The sequence below is a fragment of the Hyaena hyaena genome, unplaced genomic scaffold (genome assembly GCF_003009895.1).
Source record: "Hyaena hyaena isolate Hyena2069 unplaced genomic scaffold, ASM300989v1 scaffold_25, whole genome shotgun sequence".
In the NCBI taxonomy this organism is placed as follows: Eukaryota; Metazoa; Chordata; class Mammalia; order Carnivora; family Hyaenidae; genus Hyaena; species Hyaena hyaena.
The window spans coordinates 4,952,447-4,971,253 of record NW_024080657.1 but is presented as its reverse complement, the minus strand read 5'-3'; the positions used below and the strand labels follow the sequence as shown (position 1 = coordinate 4,971,253).

The window sequence follows — 18,807 nt, the reverse complement described above, 5'->3', positions numbered from 1 at the left end:
TTAAAAAAATTTTTTTAAAAATAAATTAAAAAAAAAAAAAGAATCAGGCAGAACAAACACTTGAGCAGAAAAACAAAAGCTTGGTCTGTATCCCCATCCCTTCCTCTGACTGTATGGTAGGCACAGTTGACTTGTATTCTTGTTGAGCAGTGGGAGAAGACTCTTGTCACTTTGGATTAACTTTGGCATGGCACCCAGCACCATGCCATGTGTCTAGGGGAATGTAATAAATATTTGTAACCTTTGGGAGCATCTGTCATCGCCTGCTGATCCCCATGCTTCTTTTCTACCATCTGCCCTCATCCTCATCTTTTTTTTCTTTTTTTCTTTCTTCTCTCTCTCTTTTCCTTCCTTCCTTCCTTCCTTCCTTCCTTCCTTCCTTCCTTCCTTCCTTCCTTCCTTCCTTCCTTCCTTCCTCTAGTACTTTTCTGGGGAAAGCTTGAATTTAGATATCTTAGAAAATATGTTTTCTTTAATGGTATGGCTCTGGGACAGGTGAGTCCTAGAATGGGTAGGACTGAAGACAGTGATAATGCAGCATTTAGTCATCTTTTGGGGAAGTTCTGATCAGGAACCCATTTTGGGAGCTCAGGCTGTTGTGATGACCCTTCTTCTCATATTCTGTTCTGAGTCTCCTGTTGTGGATAAATACTAGATCTGGGGAAGTCATACAGTACATACAAAACCTCTGAAATAGAAGAAATAGAACAGCTCAAATAGAGTCCCAGAAAGAACATCAAACATAAATGTTCTGACTCAACGCACCTTTTTAAGTTTGTCGTTATTTAATCAAATACTTTGTAGAGAGATTTCACGGAGATCAAGAGCCTAGAAATGTTGATATGTAGCTGGGGTAGAAAGGAAGAAATTAATTTGTTTTCAGTTAGGATTTATAGTCAAAGGATGTTCGGTGAAACAGCCATTTCCAGACACAGAAGGGAAAGACGGTATCATTTAGTAGAGAATAATTATGCCTTGCATTTGCATAGTGCTTACTGTTCCAAAAATATTTTCACATACGGTTTTAGCCTCCTGGTAACCCAGTGAGATAAGTATATTTAACTCCTATTTTAATAGATTTGGAAACGAAGAGGTGTTAATTGACTTACCCAAAGTCAGTAGCTGGTAAGTGTTAGAATTAGGACTCTTTGCTCCTAAGGACCCCAGACTCCTTTCTGTTATACCTTTTCTGAAAATTTTATGCGGCAGCATGTAGGCAGGTTTTGCAGAAAAGGGAAGTCCTAGGACCAATTTTAGTGATGCTAAAGGCAGATCTGAAATTAAGAGTCTGAAAAGCAGTATAACTTCTCTGCTTATATGGAAGGGGAGGTGTTAAGCTTGTGCCCAGAGGTTAGAATGTTTGTGATCTTTTGATCATTCTGTGGACTGATAGGGAGGGAGGCCTCGGCACTCACTGGTGAACTTTCAGATGGAGCAGTACCTGCTGTAGCATTTCTTACAGAATTATTCCTTGGATTCTGTGGTGCCAGTAATTTTCTTCCTTCTTAACCTTTGTCTCCAGGAGCCTCCAGAAGATGATGCAAACATCATTGAGAAGATCCTGGCCTCTAAGACCGTCCAGGAGGTTAGTGGCTTATGTGTCAGCTTTTCTATCACAGGTTCTCCCCGCTGTGAACAGAGGTTTGGCTAGAGAACCTGGAATGGGCCTGATGGGCCAGAATGAGAGCAAAGCAAGAATATTGTCTGGCTAATCATTCTTTTATTCTTTTATTATTTATTATTCTTACCCCCATGGAAGATTTTAGGTCCTAAAATTCTTAAATATTTGAGTATAGCCCCAAATAATTTTTTTCCTCCATTGTGATGCTAGCAGAAGGTATTTGTCCCTTAGTTGCTGCAGCCCAGGGAGAGTCCTCAGGGGGCCAAGAACAGAATATGGAAAAAGAGTTGTGCTGAAAACCTTTGGAGGGCGGGTTCTTGAGATATCTCTGCACTACTGTGGAGGTCCAGAGAGCACACCTGGGGTGAAGGGTGTGTTGTTGCTGGTGAGAACATAGTTTTCTCTTCAAATATTTATGAGAGCAGACTTCTTTACTTTGAGAGTGGGCACCACTGATGTTTTGGGCGGGTGGTCAGGGGGTGTGCCGGAGACCCGTATTTTCACTTGCACACCAGGCTTCAGGCCTGACAGCTCTCAGAGCTCTGGGCTGGTTTGGGTTTATCAGCTGAACGCTGGCCCAGCCTGGACCTTGCAAGGATACTAGAAGGGTCATTTTCTCTTTTACCTCCTGGCTAGCTGTGCATTTATCCTTAGGGAGAACTGCTCAGTATCTGTCAGGGAAAGAACTGGGAAACCGAAAACATCCTCAGGAAATGTGTATGAAAAATCACGCAGAGGTGTTGATTTACCTGTTTTCTTGTGCTACATCAGGGCGATCTGTGCAGATCTGAACTATTAACTGCTTGCTGTTGGTTACAGGTTCACCCAGGAGAGCCCCCATTCGACTTGGAGCTATTCTACGTTAAGTATAGAAATTTGTACGTGTATTTCATGTGTTATTTCTATTTGGATTTTATGTGAATAAAATTTCCTTTCCCTCATCACATCGTCTTCTGTATTTTCCAAGAATGGCCCCTGAGGCCTGATCCATGGATCTCGATTGACTCAAGTTCACCTTAGGCAGTAGTACTTACCTTTGGCTGTGCAGACAGTCACCAGGGAAGCCCTTGGTCCCCTCAGGACCAGCTGACTCAGACTATGGGAGTAGATCCCAAGGACTCAAGGACTGGTACTTATTAAAAACTCCCCGAGCCATTCGCATTTGCTCCTGGTGGAGAGCCACTGTCCTGTAGCTCGTACTGTTTCCCTCTTGCATTTTTCTTTCTTCCTCTACCTCTTGCCCACTTCCACTAATGTGTGTTAATGACAGCCTGCCTCTGCCTGCCCTCCTTCTGCTATCAGGCAGTTTGTGTAGAAGCTGCGGAAGGATCAGTCATTTGGAATTAATTGCTGCATTGTTATGTTTTGTTGTCGGGTTAGCGCAAGGCCCTTCACAGCCCAATCTCTGGCAGTTTCCCCACAAACCGCTACTTCTGGGTTAGAGGGTCACCCTGTTTGCTGAAACACTGTAGGGCTCAGTGGTGTGGTGGTTTGCACTGGTCTCACAATTTGTGTGTCTTTGGACAGTTCCTACTTGCATTGTAAATGGGCCACAATGGAAGAGCTGGAAAAGGATCCTCGCATCGCACAGAAGATCAAGCGATTCAGAAATAAACAAGCCCAGATGAAGCACATTTTTACTGAGGTGAAGCAGTATTCACCAACTAATTTGACCACTGCTCTTCTTGCGGTATTAAATGCTGAGTTTAAGTTTCTTTAAGTCAAAGTCCTGTACAGATCTGTTGCTCAAGTCATGTTGCTAAATGTGCACTGATTTGCAGCAAAAGCGGTCCAGGTTTAAGGTGAAGGAAAAAAATTATCCACCAAGTTATGAGGATTGAGCCTTACAAACTGGCAATTCATAAGAACGTGCATCTTGGTCAGAAAATCTATACATAGCTAGGGCGAGAGGAATGTGCACACGACTCTTTCATTCCCTCCTCTCCTTGCTTCCCCAAATGACAAGTTCAAATGACTTAAAGTTTGAATGTAAAAAATAAAAACAAAGCTAAAATATTAGAAAGTAAATAAGTAAGTAAATTTATATAAGCTTGAGTATTTCTAAATATGGTACCTACGGTGAGAGGAAGCATTGATGGATTTGGACATTAAACAAGTCTGTAATATCTGTATATTAGGAAATACTTCATACAAATCTTAAAGTAAATAGTTAGAACATATGTGCATCATACACATATGTATATTTCCTAATTATATACTTATACATATATATGTGGCATACATCCTTTTTTTTTTAACGTTTATTTATTTATTTATTTATTTTAGATATAAGCTTTATTGTTTTTTTTTTATTTTAAATCTTTTTTTTTTTTATGTTTTATTTATTTCTAGGAGAGAGAGAGACAGCGTGAGCAGGGGAGGGTCAGAGAGAGAGGGAGTCACAGACTGAAACAGGCTCCAGGCTCTGAGCTGGCAGTCAGCACAGAGCCCGACGCGGGGCTCGAACCCACGAACCGTGAGATCATGACCTAAGCGAAAGTCGGACGCTTAACCGACTAAGCCACCCAGGCGCCCCAACGTTTATTTATTTTTGAGAGAAAGAGCATGAGCACGGGAGAGGCAGAGAGAGAGGGAGACACAGAATCTAAAGCAGGCTCCAAGCTCCGAGCTGTCAGCACAGAGCTGGATGTGGGACTGAGCCAAAGTCGGGTGCTTAACTGACTGAGCCACCCAGGTGCCCCATGTGACCTATTTTCTTTTTATCCAGCAAGGGAACCTTCCTGCTTATACACACATACACACACGACAAATAGCTTAAATGATAAGGAATGATTATCACTAATCCTACAAAAGTGCGGTCAGTGTCACTAGTAGTCAAGGAAATGCTAATTAAAATAGGAAATTTCTAGTTTTTGTTTACCAGGTATTTGAAGGTTTTATTATTATTTTTTTAATGTTTATTTATTTTGAGAGAGAGTACGAGTTGGGGGGTGGAGCAGAGAGTGGGAGAGAGAGAATCCCAAGCACGCTCCACACTGTCAGCACAGAGCCCGATGTGGGTCTTGAACTCAGAAACCATGAGATCATGACCTGGGCTGAAATCAAGAATCGGAGGCTTAACCGACTGAGCCACCCAGGTCCCCCTGAAGGTTTTAAAAATAAGTATTACCCACCACTGGTAAGGGTGTGGGTAAGAGACACTCTTGTGTCCAGTGGGTGGGAATATACCCTAGTAAGACCTGTCAGAGCAATATGGCAGCAGGCATGAAATGTCTCAAAAAGTTCACATCCTCTGTCCCAGCAATTCTAATACTGTCATGTATTTTAAGGAAACCAATGAGTCTTTGTGCAGAATTAACTGTGATATTGTCATTTATATTGATGGAAAATTACAAACAAGCACAATATTAGATAGCAGACATTTGCTAAATTATGTATACATCCCATAGAGCAGAATACTGTGCAGCTAGGAAAAATGATATTGGAGAAGAGTTATTAATGACCTAAAAGGTGGCTTTAGTGCTGTCAACTGTTATTAGTTGAAAACGTTAGGCCCCCTCAGTGTGTGGCAGAAGCCGGTTTGGGGGTGCAGGGGAAAAGAGGCACCATAGCAATACATGGAGAATGTGAATATGCATAAAAACACTGACATCATTTTCTCCAGTTAGTGGAATAATGGTGACTTTTAATTTTTTCTTTTTTGTGTAACATGTATGTTTAAATTTTTGTGCAGATAACTTTGAAGAAAGGAAGGGATAAAGATTACTCTTAAAATGTAGTGGCAAGCACTAGGCCTCAAGTGCACTCAGGTGCCATGAAACCATCGTGCGTTGCTGCAGCACTTAATCAGCTCCTTCTGCATGTTGCACTCCTTCTCCGCAAGTGACAAAACATTATTTTAGGATAATGTCAGTAAGCATCCTTCTTGTCCCAGGGCGCGGTCCTTTCTCCTTAGCTGTAGCACTGGGCCCCAGCCCTCTCCGGGGTTGCTTTAAAGCATATGAGGGCTCTTCCTCATGTCACTGTTCTTCTCGTAAAGGACTGGGGGAAGAAGACAGCTGGAATTGCAAAACCGTCTCGGGCCCCACTGGATACTCTCCTCCCTCTGTTCTTGGAACATTTTATCAGCACCTCTATTTTAGCAAGTATTCGCAGTGTAGTAACTTGTTTACATGTCTCTTCCATTTTAAGCCCAATGAGACAGACAGGGACATGTCTTTCTTGTATTTCTATCCCTGGTACTCGCCACGGGGTCAGTGCTCAGGAAATATTTGGCTGCCCCCCTGGTAAGGGTGTGGGGGTTGCCTTATGCTCTTCCCCTGCTCCAGACTCTTTAGCACATTTTCTTGAAATAAAGTCCATACTCCTTAATATAGCCTAGAAAGCCCCATGTGTCTGTTTTCTGCTTTATTCTCAAGGGAGTGATTTTGACTGGGCTGGGGATGGAGAGCCAAAGCTATATTTCAAGTGTATAGAAATAACGTGCCAGGAGCTCATAACTCATGTAGGAAGGCAAGGCTTTTGAGAAGATTGAAGGACATCCTGAGATTAAGGAGGAGGAGAAGTGGGGAGTAGTTCTTTATAATATGGTCTTCAGTCTTGACCTGTTCAACATTTTTATTAATGACTTGGATTAGTGATATTCTAATAAGATCAGCAATAACTTAGTTTTGACTAGAGCTTCTTCATATCCATTATTTCCAGCTGTTTTATGCGGTAGCTAGGGGCTTGTGTGAAGGAGGCTCAGATTCGAGAGGCTGAGACTTCCCACGCTATGCAGGGGTAGAGGCCTTCAGACTAAGCCCGGATTCCTGAAAACCAGACTCAACGCTAGGAGAATAAATGACAAAATCAAAAGTTCAGGTTTAATGGACAGGCTAGGATGAATGATATACAATGGCAGTAAATAAGTGTAATGTCATACATTTGTATTTTTTGTTAATGTTTATTTATTTTTGAGAGAGAGAGACAAAGTCCAAGCAGGGGAGAGGTGTAGAGAGAGGGAGACGCAGAATCCAAAGCAGGCTCCAGGCTCTGAGCTGTCAGCACAGAGCCTGATGTGGGGCTTGAACTCACGAACTATGACATCATGACCTGAGCCAAAGTCAGACGCTTAACTGACTGAGCCACCCAGGCGCCCCACATTTGTATTTTTTAAATCTTTACAACTTCTGGGTAGGGAAAACGACTGACTGGCAGCTCTAGGGAGAAGACACTGCCCACTTAATTACAAGTTTCCTGTTGGTCAAGAGTAGGGCGTGCAGCTGCTTAAAAAGTAACGGAAATCTTAGGACATACCAATGGAACAGTCCTGCTCTGCCTTTTCTTTGATTCCTGAGTGTTCTGTTCCTTTGGGTATCAGGGTTCAGTGGGCCACTTTGGGGGCCCCAGTGCAGCTGCAGGAGGACAGCAACACTGGTGAAGGAAGCCCGGCTGAGTGATTGTCAGCAGACCTGGAAACTGGACTGCACGGTCCTAGGAGCCTGGGCTCTTAGAGCCAAACTGCCAAGTGCAGGTTCCACTGCCCCCAATCCTCCCCTCCCACAGAACTTGTGGTGGCCTTGGGCCATTTGTATAAGCTCCTTCAAACCCACTGTCATCCTCTGTGTAAAGCAGAACCCCTAATAATATCAGCTTCACAGAATCCCTGCAAGGACTAAATGACACCGTGTTTACAGAGTGCTTAGCACAGTGCCTGGCCCACGGTTACTGCTCATAAAGTTAGCTCTCTGTATCGTTAAGGGATCTAGAAACCTGGAGCCCGAACAACAGTTGAGCACCTTGGGTAATTTCACCCAGATAGGGTGGAGGTTGTGGAAGAGCCGGCATAGAAGGAAAATGAACTTTGTTACTGTTCCTGTGGAGACAGCAGTCCAACCGGTGAGCCCCTGTTACAGGAAGGAAATGGGCTGTAATTTAATAAAGGTAAAGATCATGATGCCACTACTGAGCAGGCAGAGGCAAAGCTGTCTTGGCAATGGGTCAGGTCTTAGAGGGCAGTACATTCCCAAACAGAGAATAATGGAATCTGAGGGAGCGTTGCCAGGGGTGTTATAAAAAGTATTCCTGTGTTGAAGATGAAACTAGATAGCCTCTAAAGTGCCTTCCAGCCAAAGGGGCAATAAGAACATTCTAGCAGTCCAGGAGGATGGCTTCTGGGTAAGAAAGACCTGGGTAAATGTTCCACTTCGCACAGCTCTGTGGCTTTGGTCGCATTACTTATTTAACCTCTCCAAGTCAGTTCCCTCATCTGTAAAGTAATTATTGTGTCTAGTCCATAAAGTCGTTTTGAGACGTAAAGCACTTAGCATTACCCTGGACACATGTTAAATATTTCCAAGTGATGCTTATTGTTTCGTCAGTGCGCTTTTGGGGAAAGCATAATGCACATGAAGGAAAACAAATCCTAAGGGTGAATTTCTACCAAATACACACATCTGGGTAGCCACCACCTAGATCAGGAAATAGAACATTATCAGTCCATCAGAAGCTTCCCCTCATGCCTTCTTCCAGTGTTCATTATTATTATTATTACTGGTATATAAAAGAAAAACTGATTCTGAGTTTCCAAGGGTTATCTTTGGAATGAAAAGCAGTAAGAAGAAAAGGAATCCTTGTGCTGGTTTTTGCATAGTACTGTAATGACCTTTAGGGAAGTTTATATCTGGCCCTGATATAACCTGGAAATTCAGTCACGGAGAGCAGGACTTGGGGACAGGGAAGAAATGTCTGTGCTGTGACTTTATTCGCAAGCTACCCCTTCCATTCTGTGTTTCCTGATAGAGCTCAGAGTAGGAGGTCACCTACAGATAAAATACTGAGTGTTGGTTTTGAGTGGAGGGGGACACTTGCTGAATCTTCTCCTTTGTTTGCACTAGCCTGATGAAGACTTGTTCAACCCAGACTATGTAGAAGTTGATCGCGTCCTGGAGGTGGCTCACACCAAAGATGCAGAAACAGGAGAGGTGGGTGTTTGGCTATTTTGACTCACCCAAGGTGAGTCCTTCTTACTACAGATTTTGCTTGTTTTATTAACATATGGTCTTTGTCTTAACGGCATTCATGTGTTACCGGGTAGGTTTTTCAGAGGTTGGCCAGAGTACTATTGGCTCCTCTAATCCAGTAGAAAGAACGTAAGCTGCTATCCTGTTTCCCACCAGGAGGTGACACATTACCTGGTGAAGTGGTGCTCGCTGCCTTATGAAGAAAGTACATGGGAACTAGAGGAAGACGTGGATCCTGCAAAAGTTAAAGAATTTGAGTCTCTTCAAGTTCTCCCTGAAATTAAACATGTGGTAATGTATCTGTGTCTCTGTTTGGCACCTCTTATAACATGTAACTTTATGAACTTGGCAATGTTGGATGGCTTTTGGGCTGTGTTCAGAAGTCATCTTCATTGGTATCTTGCCTTTGGCCACTATCCATTGAACCTGCACTTCAGACTTTGCTGGCACTCAGATCAGCATTAGATCTAGGCTCTGTTTTGGTGTATGTGACATCGAAGAACCTTGAATATGAACTTAAATTTCTTGGTATATGGCTGCTACATGGGATCAGTAAGACAGAATGTATAAGAAATGCCTGAAATGTTTCCTGTTACCTTTTGCTCCATCAGTGATCTTTTTTCTTTGTTTTTATCCTTTGCCTTTACTCAACTGGAATATTTTAAGAGGAAGAGCTATCTTTTATCTTTATATCCATGAGTTTCACAGAGAGAACATGGGTTTTCAGTATGCATTTATTTCATCCGTTTGTTTTTCTGATTCTGAAGAACTCCCACCAAGATGCATAAATGTCCTAAGGTACCTGACAAGTAGGTGTATATAGAGTGTTCAATAATTAAAAGGAGGTAGAATTAAGATAGAGCCTGATTAAGATGTAACTCACTTGGGAAGAGAATCAGAGTTGTTGAACATGGCTACAGAGTGGAATTTTATGTTTCTGCTTAAAAAAAGAATCACCATTTTGGGGCACCTGGGTGGCTCAGTCACTTGAACATCCGACTCTTGATCTCGACTCAGGTCGTGATCTCATGGTTCATGGGTTCAAGCCCCCTGTAAGGTTCTGTGGTCACAGTGGGCAGCCTGCTTGGGATTCTGTGTCTTCCTCACTCTCTGCCCCTCCCCTGCTCATGCTCTGTCTGTCTCCCTCTCTCCCTCGCTCTCTCAAAATAAATAAACATTTTTTTCAATTACCATTTTTATATGAAAAACCCTTATCCAGTTCCTTATTAGTATTATTTGTTGTTTACGTCACTGAAAAGTTAGGATTCAGAAGACAAGACCTCAACATTGAACTTAGATATCTGTCAGAGCCCACTCAAGAGCAGTGTTTGTTTTAGGTTTTTGGCATATGAAGTGTATGGAGAAATCTTGAGGTGCAGAACTGTGATTAGAAATCTACATAGTTTGGGGGCACCTGGGTGGCTTAGTCGGTTAAGTGTCCGACTTTTGCTTAGGTCATGATCTCGCGGTTCGTGGGTTCGGGCCCCGCGTCGGGCTCTGTGCTGACTGCCAGCTCAGAGCCTGGAGCCTGTTTCAGTCTGTGACTCCCTCTCTCTCTGACCCTCCCCTGCTCACACTGTCTCTCTCTCTCCTAGAAATAAATAAAAAACATTAAAAAAAAAAAAAAAGAAATCTACATAGTTTGTAATGGTGTTTTGTTACATGACTGGTTGACTGGTTAATAAATGTCTCTTTCAGTCCTCTCTTATAATGTTGGCTGTTGTTAATTCAGTGCATCAGCCAACTATTAAACGTCTCCCATTGGTTGACTCTTGAGTGACATAGAGTAAGAAGGAAGCTGCACGCCAAACCCTCAGGAGCACACAGGTTAATGGAAGAGGTATGTGTGTGCATGGACACACATGGCCCCAGACTAATTGGGATGTGTGGCCCAGTGCAGGGACAGTCAACTAGTGTGGGGGCAGAGAGTAGAGAGCATTTCCATTCTGCAGCTAATTGTAAATTATTATCTTGAAGTGATCAGCATTCTCGGCTCGAATCCGCTTATTTTCTCAGACTGACTGACTACACAGATTTGGCAAGAATGTGAATTCTCAAGTGTCTTCAGGCAATTTCACTTTTCCTTTACTTCTTTGCTGTTGCCATGCCGCTGTTCTCATATGTCATGAACCATGCTAGTATTTCACACTTGTCTCTTTGTTTCTAATTTATTTGTTCTCTCATTTAAAATGCACATTTTGGAAATGTTATCCCAAAAATTCTAAATTGGAATGGCAGCTAGCAATGTAATTAAAGCTTTCTTTTTATTTGTTAAGAAAAAGACTGGCTCCAAATGGTAGTTTACCTGAATAATTTTGTTTTAAGTTTTTATTTAAATAATCTTTACTCCCAGCATGGAGCTCGAACTCATGACCCCGAGATCAAGAGTCACATGGTCTTCCGACTGAGCCAGCCAGGCGCCCTGTGAATAGTTTTTTAAAATTTCATTTTATTATTTTGACACAGAGTGAGAGAGAAAGCTTGAGCATACATGAACAGGGGAGGGGCAGAAAGAGAGAGGGAGGGAAGAGAGAATCCCAAGCAGGCTCTGCGCTGTCAGCACAGAACCTGACATGGGGCTCAAACCCACGAACTGTGAGATCAGGACCTGAGCCGAAATCAGGAGTTGGTTGCCTTACTGTCTGAGCCACCTAGAACCTCCGCACTAAATAAATTTTCAAGGGAATCTTACTCTGGCTTTGAAGTCGAGAGATGATCCTACCAGTCTTGATGAATAGGACATTTTTCATCTGAAAGCTTTTTGGTAGAAATTGATTACATATAGGTAAAATACAGAAATTTTGGAAAGCAAGAAATGACATGGTTGGTGATGATTGTGCAAAGAAAGACAGTTTTTTAACAGGCAGAACCTGCCTTGGGAGCTCTGAGAATCAGTTGTCCTCTTTCAAATTTAACTAAGTAGCCACCGTTGGGTAAGTTCTTTCCTATAGTCTGTACCACTTAGGAACAAACCAAAAACTTGTAGCTCATTTCAGGTCTTATGCTCAGATGGCTGAAATTTCTGGCCAGTAAGTGATGTTAAATTAAAACCTTTAGCCCTGGGAAAGAGGGAAACCCAGAGGGGTGACTAGATGACAGAGTGATGCCTCTGCTTTTGGAATATTACCAAGGCTGCAAAGTAGAAATCTGCAGTGAAATTCCATCCTCCAGCACTTATAATGCTGAGAGTGAGCCACTAAGTCACTGGAGGAACATTCCAGAAGGCCTCCCCACAGTATCTAGTGAAGTAGGAGAGCATGCCTGATTAAAGAGGTACAAGGACTTGGGGGGCCAGCCTGACTGGTTCCCGTAGGTTAAGAAGAGTATATTTTCTTTAAGGGAACAGAGCAAGAGGGTTTATATAGGAATATCTGCTTAAAAGCTTTTTCTTTAAAATCATTATTTTTTACATAATAAATTATTGTGTCCCTTTTTTAAAAAAAGCACCTATACTTATATGCTCTTTAATATTATTCAACAGAGTCCTATTTTAAAGGGCTTAGCCTAGTTGCAGCTGTAGTGATTTTGTAGGTAAGCTGTGATGTGGATTTTTCTGAAAGATCATGGACAGATTACACTTACCTCCAAATGTCAATGATGTAATTGGGGGTATTTTGTTAATTTTACATGCAAATGGTTTAGTTTCAGATAATAACATATTTCAGGTGTAAATTATATTGTTGAACTCCAAAGTATAATTACCAAAAATTAAAACTGTTTAGAAGACTTATAGTCTCAAAATTCTCATTTATAACTATAGTAAAGCTAGGGATTTTTAAGACTGTAAACTATTAACTTAGAGGCTCAATTTGTCTAAAAGCAAAACAGGCAAGTCACTTTCCAAATAATATAAAGCCTATTGAATAAGATTTTTGGATGGGAGGCCTCCACACCTGAAGGTTTAAATTTTCCTCTGATTATAATTAAAATTCCAATGGCAGTTTAAGAGAACTTGACAAATTGAGTCTAAAGTTATTCAGAAAAGTATACAAGATAGAATAGCCAAAGCACTTTTGAAAAATAATTCCCTATCAGATAAAAGGCTATAGAAATTTAAAAATTTGCTTTTTTTGCAGTACTAGACCATCTCGTGAAACAGAATGAAAAATCTAGATAGAGCTCCATGGATATATTAAGACTTAGCATGTGATGAATACGGCGTTTCATATAAGTAGAGAAAAGATCAATTATATTCAGAAATCAGTGTTTCATATGGGAAAATAAAATAAGACTGCTATTATGTTTATGGGGAGTTTAAGGAATTTACAGTTTTGATTTTACAGGCTTTTTGCCTCATACTGACTCTCAGACCTAATCAACAAAATATTTGACCCACTTAGCTGATGCAACATGCATAAAGAACTACCAAAAAGAAATTATCTGTAGAGACCAAAAACCCAATACTGGCTTGCAGGGAGATAGAGGTATTAAGTAGGAATGACATTTAAGAGTTTGGGTCAAACAGTGTAACACCAAGATTTTAGGTGGGTGTGTTTGTCTTCTTCATTAATTACTTGCAAATTTTATAGAGGTTTTCTTTTTTTTTTAATTTGTTTTAATGTTTATTTATTTTTGAGGGAGAGACAGACAGAGGGTGAGTAGGGGAGGGGCAGAAAGAGAGAGGGAAACACAGAACCTGAAGCAGGCTCTAAGCTCTGAGCTGTCAGCACAGAGCCCAACACGGAGCTCAGACCCATGAGCCATGAGATTATGACCTGAGCCGAAGTTGGATGCTTAACCAACTGAGCCACCCAGGCGCCCCGAGGTTTTCTTAGTTTAATCTGGTGAAATCAAAAAAATATGGGGGCCGACTACACATTAGTCAGAAAATAGTAGCTGCAGTTTAACGCTGGCTTTTGGACAGTGTTTTGAGGTTTGCTGCCTTCCCCATTATTATCCTATGTCCCTATTCATGTTCTGCTCCTCAGATCTTATTCTCTACGCATTCTGTGTTTTCTGCCTTCGTCCCCTAGGAGCGGCCTGCTTCAGACTCCTGGCAGAAGCTGGAGAAGTCTCGAGAGTATAAGAACAGTAACCAGCTCCGGGAGTACCAGCTGGAGGGGATGAACTGGCTTCTTTTTAACTGGTATAACAGGTGAGGAACCAGAACCAGGCATGTCCTCACGGAGCCAAGTGTTTATACCTGGAGCTAGACTGTCCCCTCAGCCTGCCCAGAGTGGCAGTAGCAAGGTGGTGAGAGAGTGCAACCTAGCCATCAGTTTAGGGTGCTCATCTTTGCATCAGATGTGCATCAGGTGTTTCTCCAACCAGAAGGAATGATCTTTAGGCATCATTAACTTTGTGCTGCTTTTTTCTTGGCCATTCCAGCCAAAAGGTAAGACTCAACCTAGATGAAACGAAATCCAAAAGGCCTTTTATCTTTTAAGTCTTTAGCAAAAATTGGCTGTAAAAAGGAATAAATCTGGATTTTAGCCCCAACTCTGCTACTTGTTTGTGAGCCCTGGATGTTCTAGACTTGGGCTGTAACTCTCAGTTTTGGACTCTTTGTGCTTTAGGTCCTGTCAGAATCTAGGTGAAACATGAAATTTGAGATTTTTGTAACATTCTAGAGGATTCTAAAGCCAGCTCGCTGTAGTGGAGAACACACAAGGTGGGATCCTGGTGACTTGTGCTCGAGCATAGTCTGTGCCACTTACTCACTGAGCTGCTTGGAGTGTGGCTCACACGGCCTTTCCAGGGGTTGGGAGCTAGACTGTCCCCTCAGCCTGCCCAGAGTGGCAGTAGCAAGGTGGTGAGAGAGTGCAACCTAGCCATCAGTTTAGGGTGCTCATCTTTGCATCAGATGTGCATCAGGTGTTTCTCCAACCAGAAGGAATGATCTTTAGGCATCATTAAGGATGATGTGTACAGTGAGGAGTGAGACTGACAGTGAGACCGACAGGGGCCACACCCTTCCAATGTCACGGCTGTGTGCAGTCTGTGATTCCAGATCACCAGAAGAGACCAACGTTCTTACTCTGACAAGGAATTTATTGTGTGGTTGAAAGTTCACCTTTGATGACACAAAGAGCAGACCATGAAATTCACATAACTTAATCTTTTTTATTTTTACCTTGGCTTCCATGAAGTTCGTCAAGTACAGAAATTGGCTTGGGTTTGAGGCATATTTTTTCTCCTTGTGTCTCACTGTTATTTTAATGTTTGGTATTTTCAGTTTATATTTATATGGACCTCTTTCCTGTATTTTCTCCCAAGTTGCCATAATTCCTTCTTGGAAGTAGGTAGGGTGTGAATCCAAAAAATAAGAACTTGCTTCAGTTGCATCTCTGGGAAATGCTGATAAGGTCCTTCAGTGATGACCTTATAGGTCAGGGTGTGCTTCTGAATTATGATTTTAGTTCTACCCAACCTCTGCCGCTTTCCTATATCAATGATCGATTATCTGTGTTTCTTACACTGCAGAAAAAATTGTATTTTGGCTGATGAGATGGGCCTAGGGAAAACCATCCAGTCCATCACATTCCTCTCAGAGATATTCCTCCGAGGAATCCACGGCCCTTTCCTCATCATCGCCCCACTCTCCACCATCACGAACTGGGAGCGAGAGTTCCGGACGTGGACAGAGATGAACGCCATTGTGTACCATGGCAGCCAGATCAGCAGACAGATGATCCAGCAGTATGAGATGGTGTACAGAGATGCACAGGTGAGCCTTACATGGGTCTCAGAGACCTGGTGACAGGCTGATGTCATTGTCCAGAACAGCCTTCCCGTCACTTGTCTTCAGGAGTTTTAATGCCCTGCACCTTGGGTTATTCTTGACTGACTTTGTAGAGTCTTATGTTTATTGAGGCCAACTTTTGTTTCTCCTTGGTAGTTTAGTTTGTGATAAAACACGAAATTTGTAGGGCATGCTTGCCACTATCTGACATAGGCCAGAGGCTCTTTTTAGGATACTGAAAGCTTGGCTTCTTGATTGGCTTATGAAGTTGCTTTTACATGCTCAGTGGAAAAAGTGAGCAGAAGAATTAGTGTACAGGGGGTGGGTTCCTAGCCAGGGGGTTTGGAGAGGTGTTAACACATTTGACAGGGAAGGATAAAGAGAAGGTAGGATTCACATTGTTAAAAGGACAATCGATTGTGGTGTTTGTTTGGTTTTTGTTATTTATAATCCCTTTACTGAGTATGCTTGTAAGCCTGTCTGGCCACTGGCTTTTCTAATCAAGCAAGGTGAAAATTAAATGAATCCAGGCAGAGGGAAGCCAGTGCTCTCTCCCAGGGACTTCATAAACAGCAAAAGGAGACACTTGGAAGAAATTTATGATGTGCTCTAACACGGTGCAGCTCTGCTCTTTAAATGTGATAGCAGCATTAAGATAGATGAAAGAGATGTGTCCTGTCTGGTAGCTCTGGTCCCAGGTGAATCAGGAACATTACTTTGAACCTGTGCTAGAACCAGTTACAAGGTGAAATTAACCATATCTGAAAAGGAACAAAGAAGGTCTCCTTGGTCTTCAAGCTCTGTGTGGTTGAGACCAGCTCATGGCTGGGAATGTGCAAATCAATACCCGTCTGCTTTCCTTGTCATGGCAGTTAGTAAACAAAAAGCTTCTTGCCGTATCTTCCGTACTTGCGCATACGTCTCGGCATCATGAGGGCCCATGTCTCTTATTTCTGTTTCATTGGTGTAACGAGGTCTCTCTCCTGTCTAAAGGGCTGGTTCATCCTCGTATTCTCTCTTTCCTCACACGACAAAGTGCAGTGCTTACTGGCTTCTGTCACCTAGGCCCAGGCACTTTACTGCACTACCCCCTCTGCTCCCGCTGGGAACACATTAGCGGAATTCTGTAGTCATGGCATAAAGCTTCGCCTTCCGTTGTGTCACCCTCAGGGAAACCCCCTTTCAGGAGTCTTCAAGTTCCATGTTGTCATCACAACGTTTGAGATGATCCTGGCAGACTGCCCAGAGCTGAAAAAGATTCACTGGAGCTGTGTGATAATTGACGAAGCCCACAGACTGAAGAACAGGAACTGCAAACTTCTGGAGGGTCTAAAGCTCATGGCTCTGGTGAGAGCTAGCAAGCTCTTTACATCAACACAGGTTCCATTATTCACAGTGGAGGACGCATTCTGTAGCCATTCTGCATGTAGCTTACTTGTGCATAGTCTGCTTACTCTGAATTTTCTTTTTGCCCTCTGTATGTGTGATAGTGCAGGAATCAAAAGGTTTTTTGTTACTAACTAGGTCAACAATTTGACCTTTGCCACAAATAGATTCCCAAAGGGACCCCGGGGAATCTTAAATACCATGAAATTGGTGACCTGGAAGTGTCGGGTGTTTTGGCTCATTTCCAGGTACCAAGCATGATGGCCTTGGCACAGTGCCCAAGATGTAGAGGGTAGGCACTCAGTAAGAGTGAATGAATGAATGAATAAATGAATGAGTGTTGCTTTCACTAACACGACATTGCTGCTGGAATCCGTGATGGGAAAGGAAGGTTGATCTATTTATTGACCGTACCCCCATGAAACGGTGGCATCCTCTCTTTCCATAAAAGCCTAACAGAATTGCCCCAGAGTGAGCACAAAGTGCCCTGGCCTCATTTTCCCACCAAAGCATACCGAGTCAGTGGCTTGCACACTGCTCATGGTGGACTGTTCATTTGTGCAGGAACACAAAGTACTGCTCACTGGGACACCGTTGCAGAACTCTGTGGAGGAGCTCTTCAGTTTGCTGAATTTTCTGGAGCCATCACAGTTTCCCTCAGAGACTGCTTTCTTGGAGGAATTTGGAGACCTCAAAACTGAGGAACAGGTAAATAGGGAAGGGGCCTGAAGGATTGAGGAGATAGTGGAGAATACCTTCACCGTCAGGGAAAGAACAAGTCATTGTCACCGTGGGGACAGGCATTCACAGGTTTTCATATCCCTGCTAAAATGAGCATTACCTCCTCGATTTAATTTGTTTGTTTACATTGAGGAGGTTAAACTAATTATTAGGAGTTCTTACTACTCCAAAGGATAAATGAGTCCACATCCAAAATATCCCGTGTTAGCATATCAGGCCTCCTGCCTTCACTGATCTCACATGTAAGTTCTGTGATTTTGTTCAGCCCTGGACTCAGGTATGTGGTGCTTTCTTCTACTTTCCTCATCCGTCCTTCCTCCTATGTAATCTGCAGCACGTTCCCAGGCTCATGTTCTCAAGTACAACACAATACACAGGTAGTGAGGAAAAGAAGGCAGTCATATACTAGAGTAGTTGCTAAGTCCAGTTTTGTCCAAATCAACCAGATTTCCTCAATTTTCTGAGATCTGGTCCTGAAGCTAGCTTATTGGACTCAAAGCTAATTCAAAACAACCAACACTAAGAAATACCTATCTATGATGGGTAGAAATCTTGACTGAGGTTCCAGAAATAACCCAGACAAGTTTAAATGCCATAAAAGGAACAAATGATAGAATTGGGGATTTTATGAGAGAAGGTCACCTCTGTTTGGGAATCAGGAAAGCCTTTACAATTGGAAGTGAGAGTACAATTTGGAAATGGACTTTGAAAGGTACATTTTTAGTCATGGAGAGAGAAAAGATGGTGACTACTTTGCACAGAAACAAAAACCACCCGGCATAATCGGCCACGGAATTTAGTCCATTGTAGGGAATCATCTGGTTGACCTGGAAACAGAGTTGATGAATTGTGGAGTATGAGGCCAGAGGGGTTGAGGGTTATATTGTGGGAATTTCTTAAAAGACGGCTTGAAGAATTTGATAGGTATTAGGGAAGCAATGCAAGGCTTTGATTGCAGGAATGACATAAACAGTTCCACTAAATTAACCTTGCAGTGGTGTGAGAGTGGGTTGGGGCAGAGAATCTGGGGACTGAGAAGGTTTGGGAATTTCACTAACTGGTGTCAGGGGTACACTCTCTGGTTCGGGTCTGTTTGTTTCTACTTCTGTGGCAAGTCAGACTCTGAGAGCAGTGAATAATTAAACTCAATTCCACTTCTCTACATTTGCAGTATCTATTAATTTTTCAAAAGCCAGCTCCCAACCCTCTCTCCATTTTTGGACCATCAGCAATGTGTCCTCTTCTCCCGTTGCACTTATTTTGTGGTATGCATTTTTTTCTTCTTCCTAGACAATGACCTCCTTGAGGACAAGGCCCACCTCTTCTCCAAAGTTGTGTTTGTTGTATTGACCAGCACAGTGTCTGGCATATAGTATACTCTAAATGATTCAAGGTACGAACCAAGTCAAGGG

General features: G+C 42.5%; 1 protein-coding gene across 3 annotated transcripts in view; it reads left to right on the top strand.

The window, feature by feature from the left end:
* CHD6 (chromodomain helicase DNA binding protein 6) overlaps positions 1-18,807 on the top strand; it is a 200,756-nt gene that overhangs the window by 97,886 nt on the left and 84,063 nt on the right. For all 3 annotated transcript variants that reach the window (XM_039227071.1, XM_039227070.1, XM_039227072.1), the window contains 9 exons: positions 1,523-1,585; positions 2,441-2,499; positions 3,149-3,266; positions 8,461-8,547; positions 8,743-8,877; positions 13,560-13,681; positions 15,010-15,253; positions 16,439-16,615; positions 17,219-17,362. In XM_039227071.1, the coding sequence (XP_039083002.1) occupies positions 1,523-1,585; positions 2,441-2,499; positions 3,149-3,266; positions 8,461-8,547; positions 8,743-8,877; positions 13,560-13,681; positions 15,010-15,253; positions 16,439-16,615; positions 17,219-17,362 (1,149 nt within the window). The remainder of the gene's footprint in view (positions 1-1,522; positions 1,586-2,440; positions 2,500-3,148; positions 3,267-8,460; positions 8,548-8,742; positions 8,878-13,559; positions 13,682-15,009; positions 15,254-16,438; positions 16,616-17,218; positions 17,363-18,807) is intronic.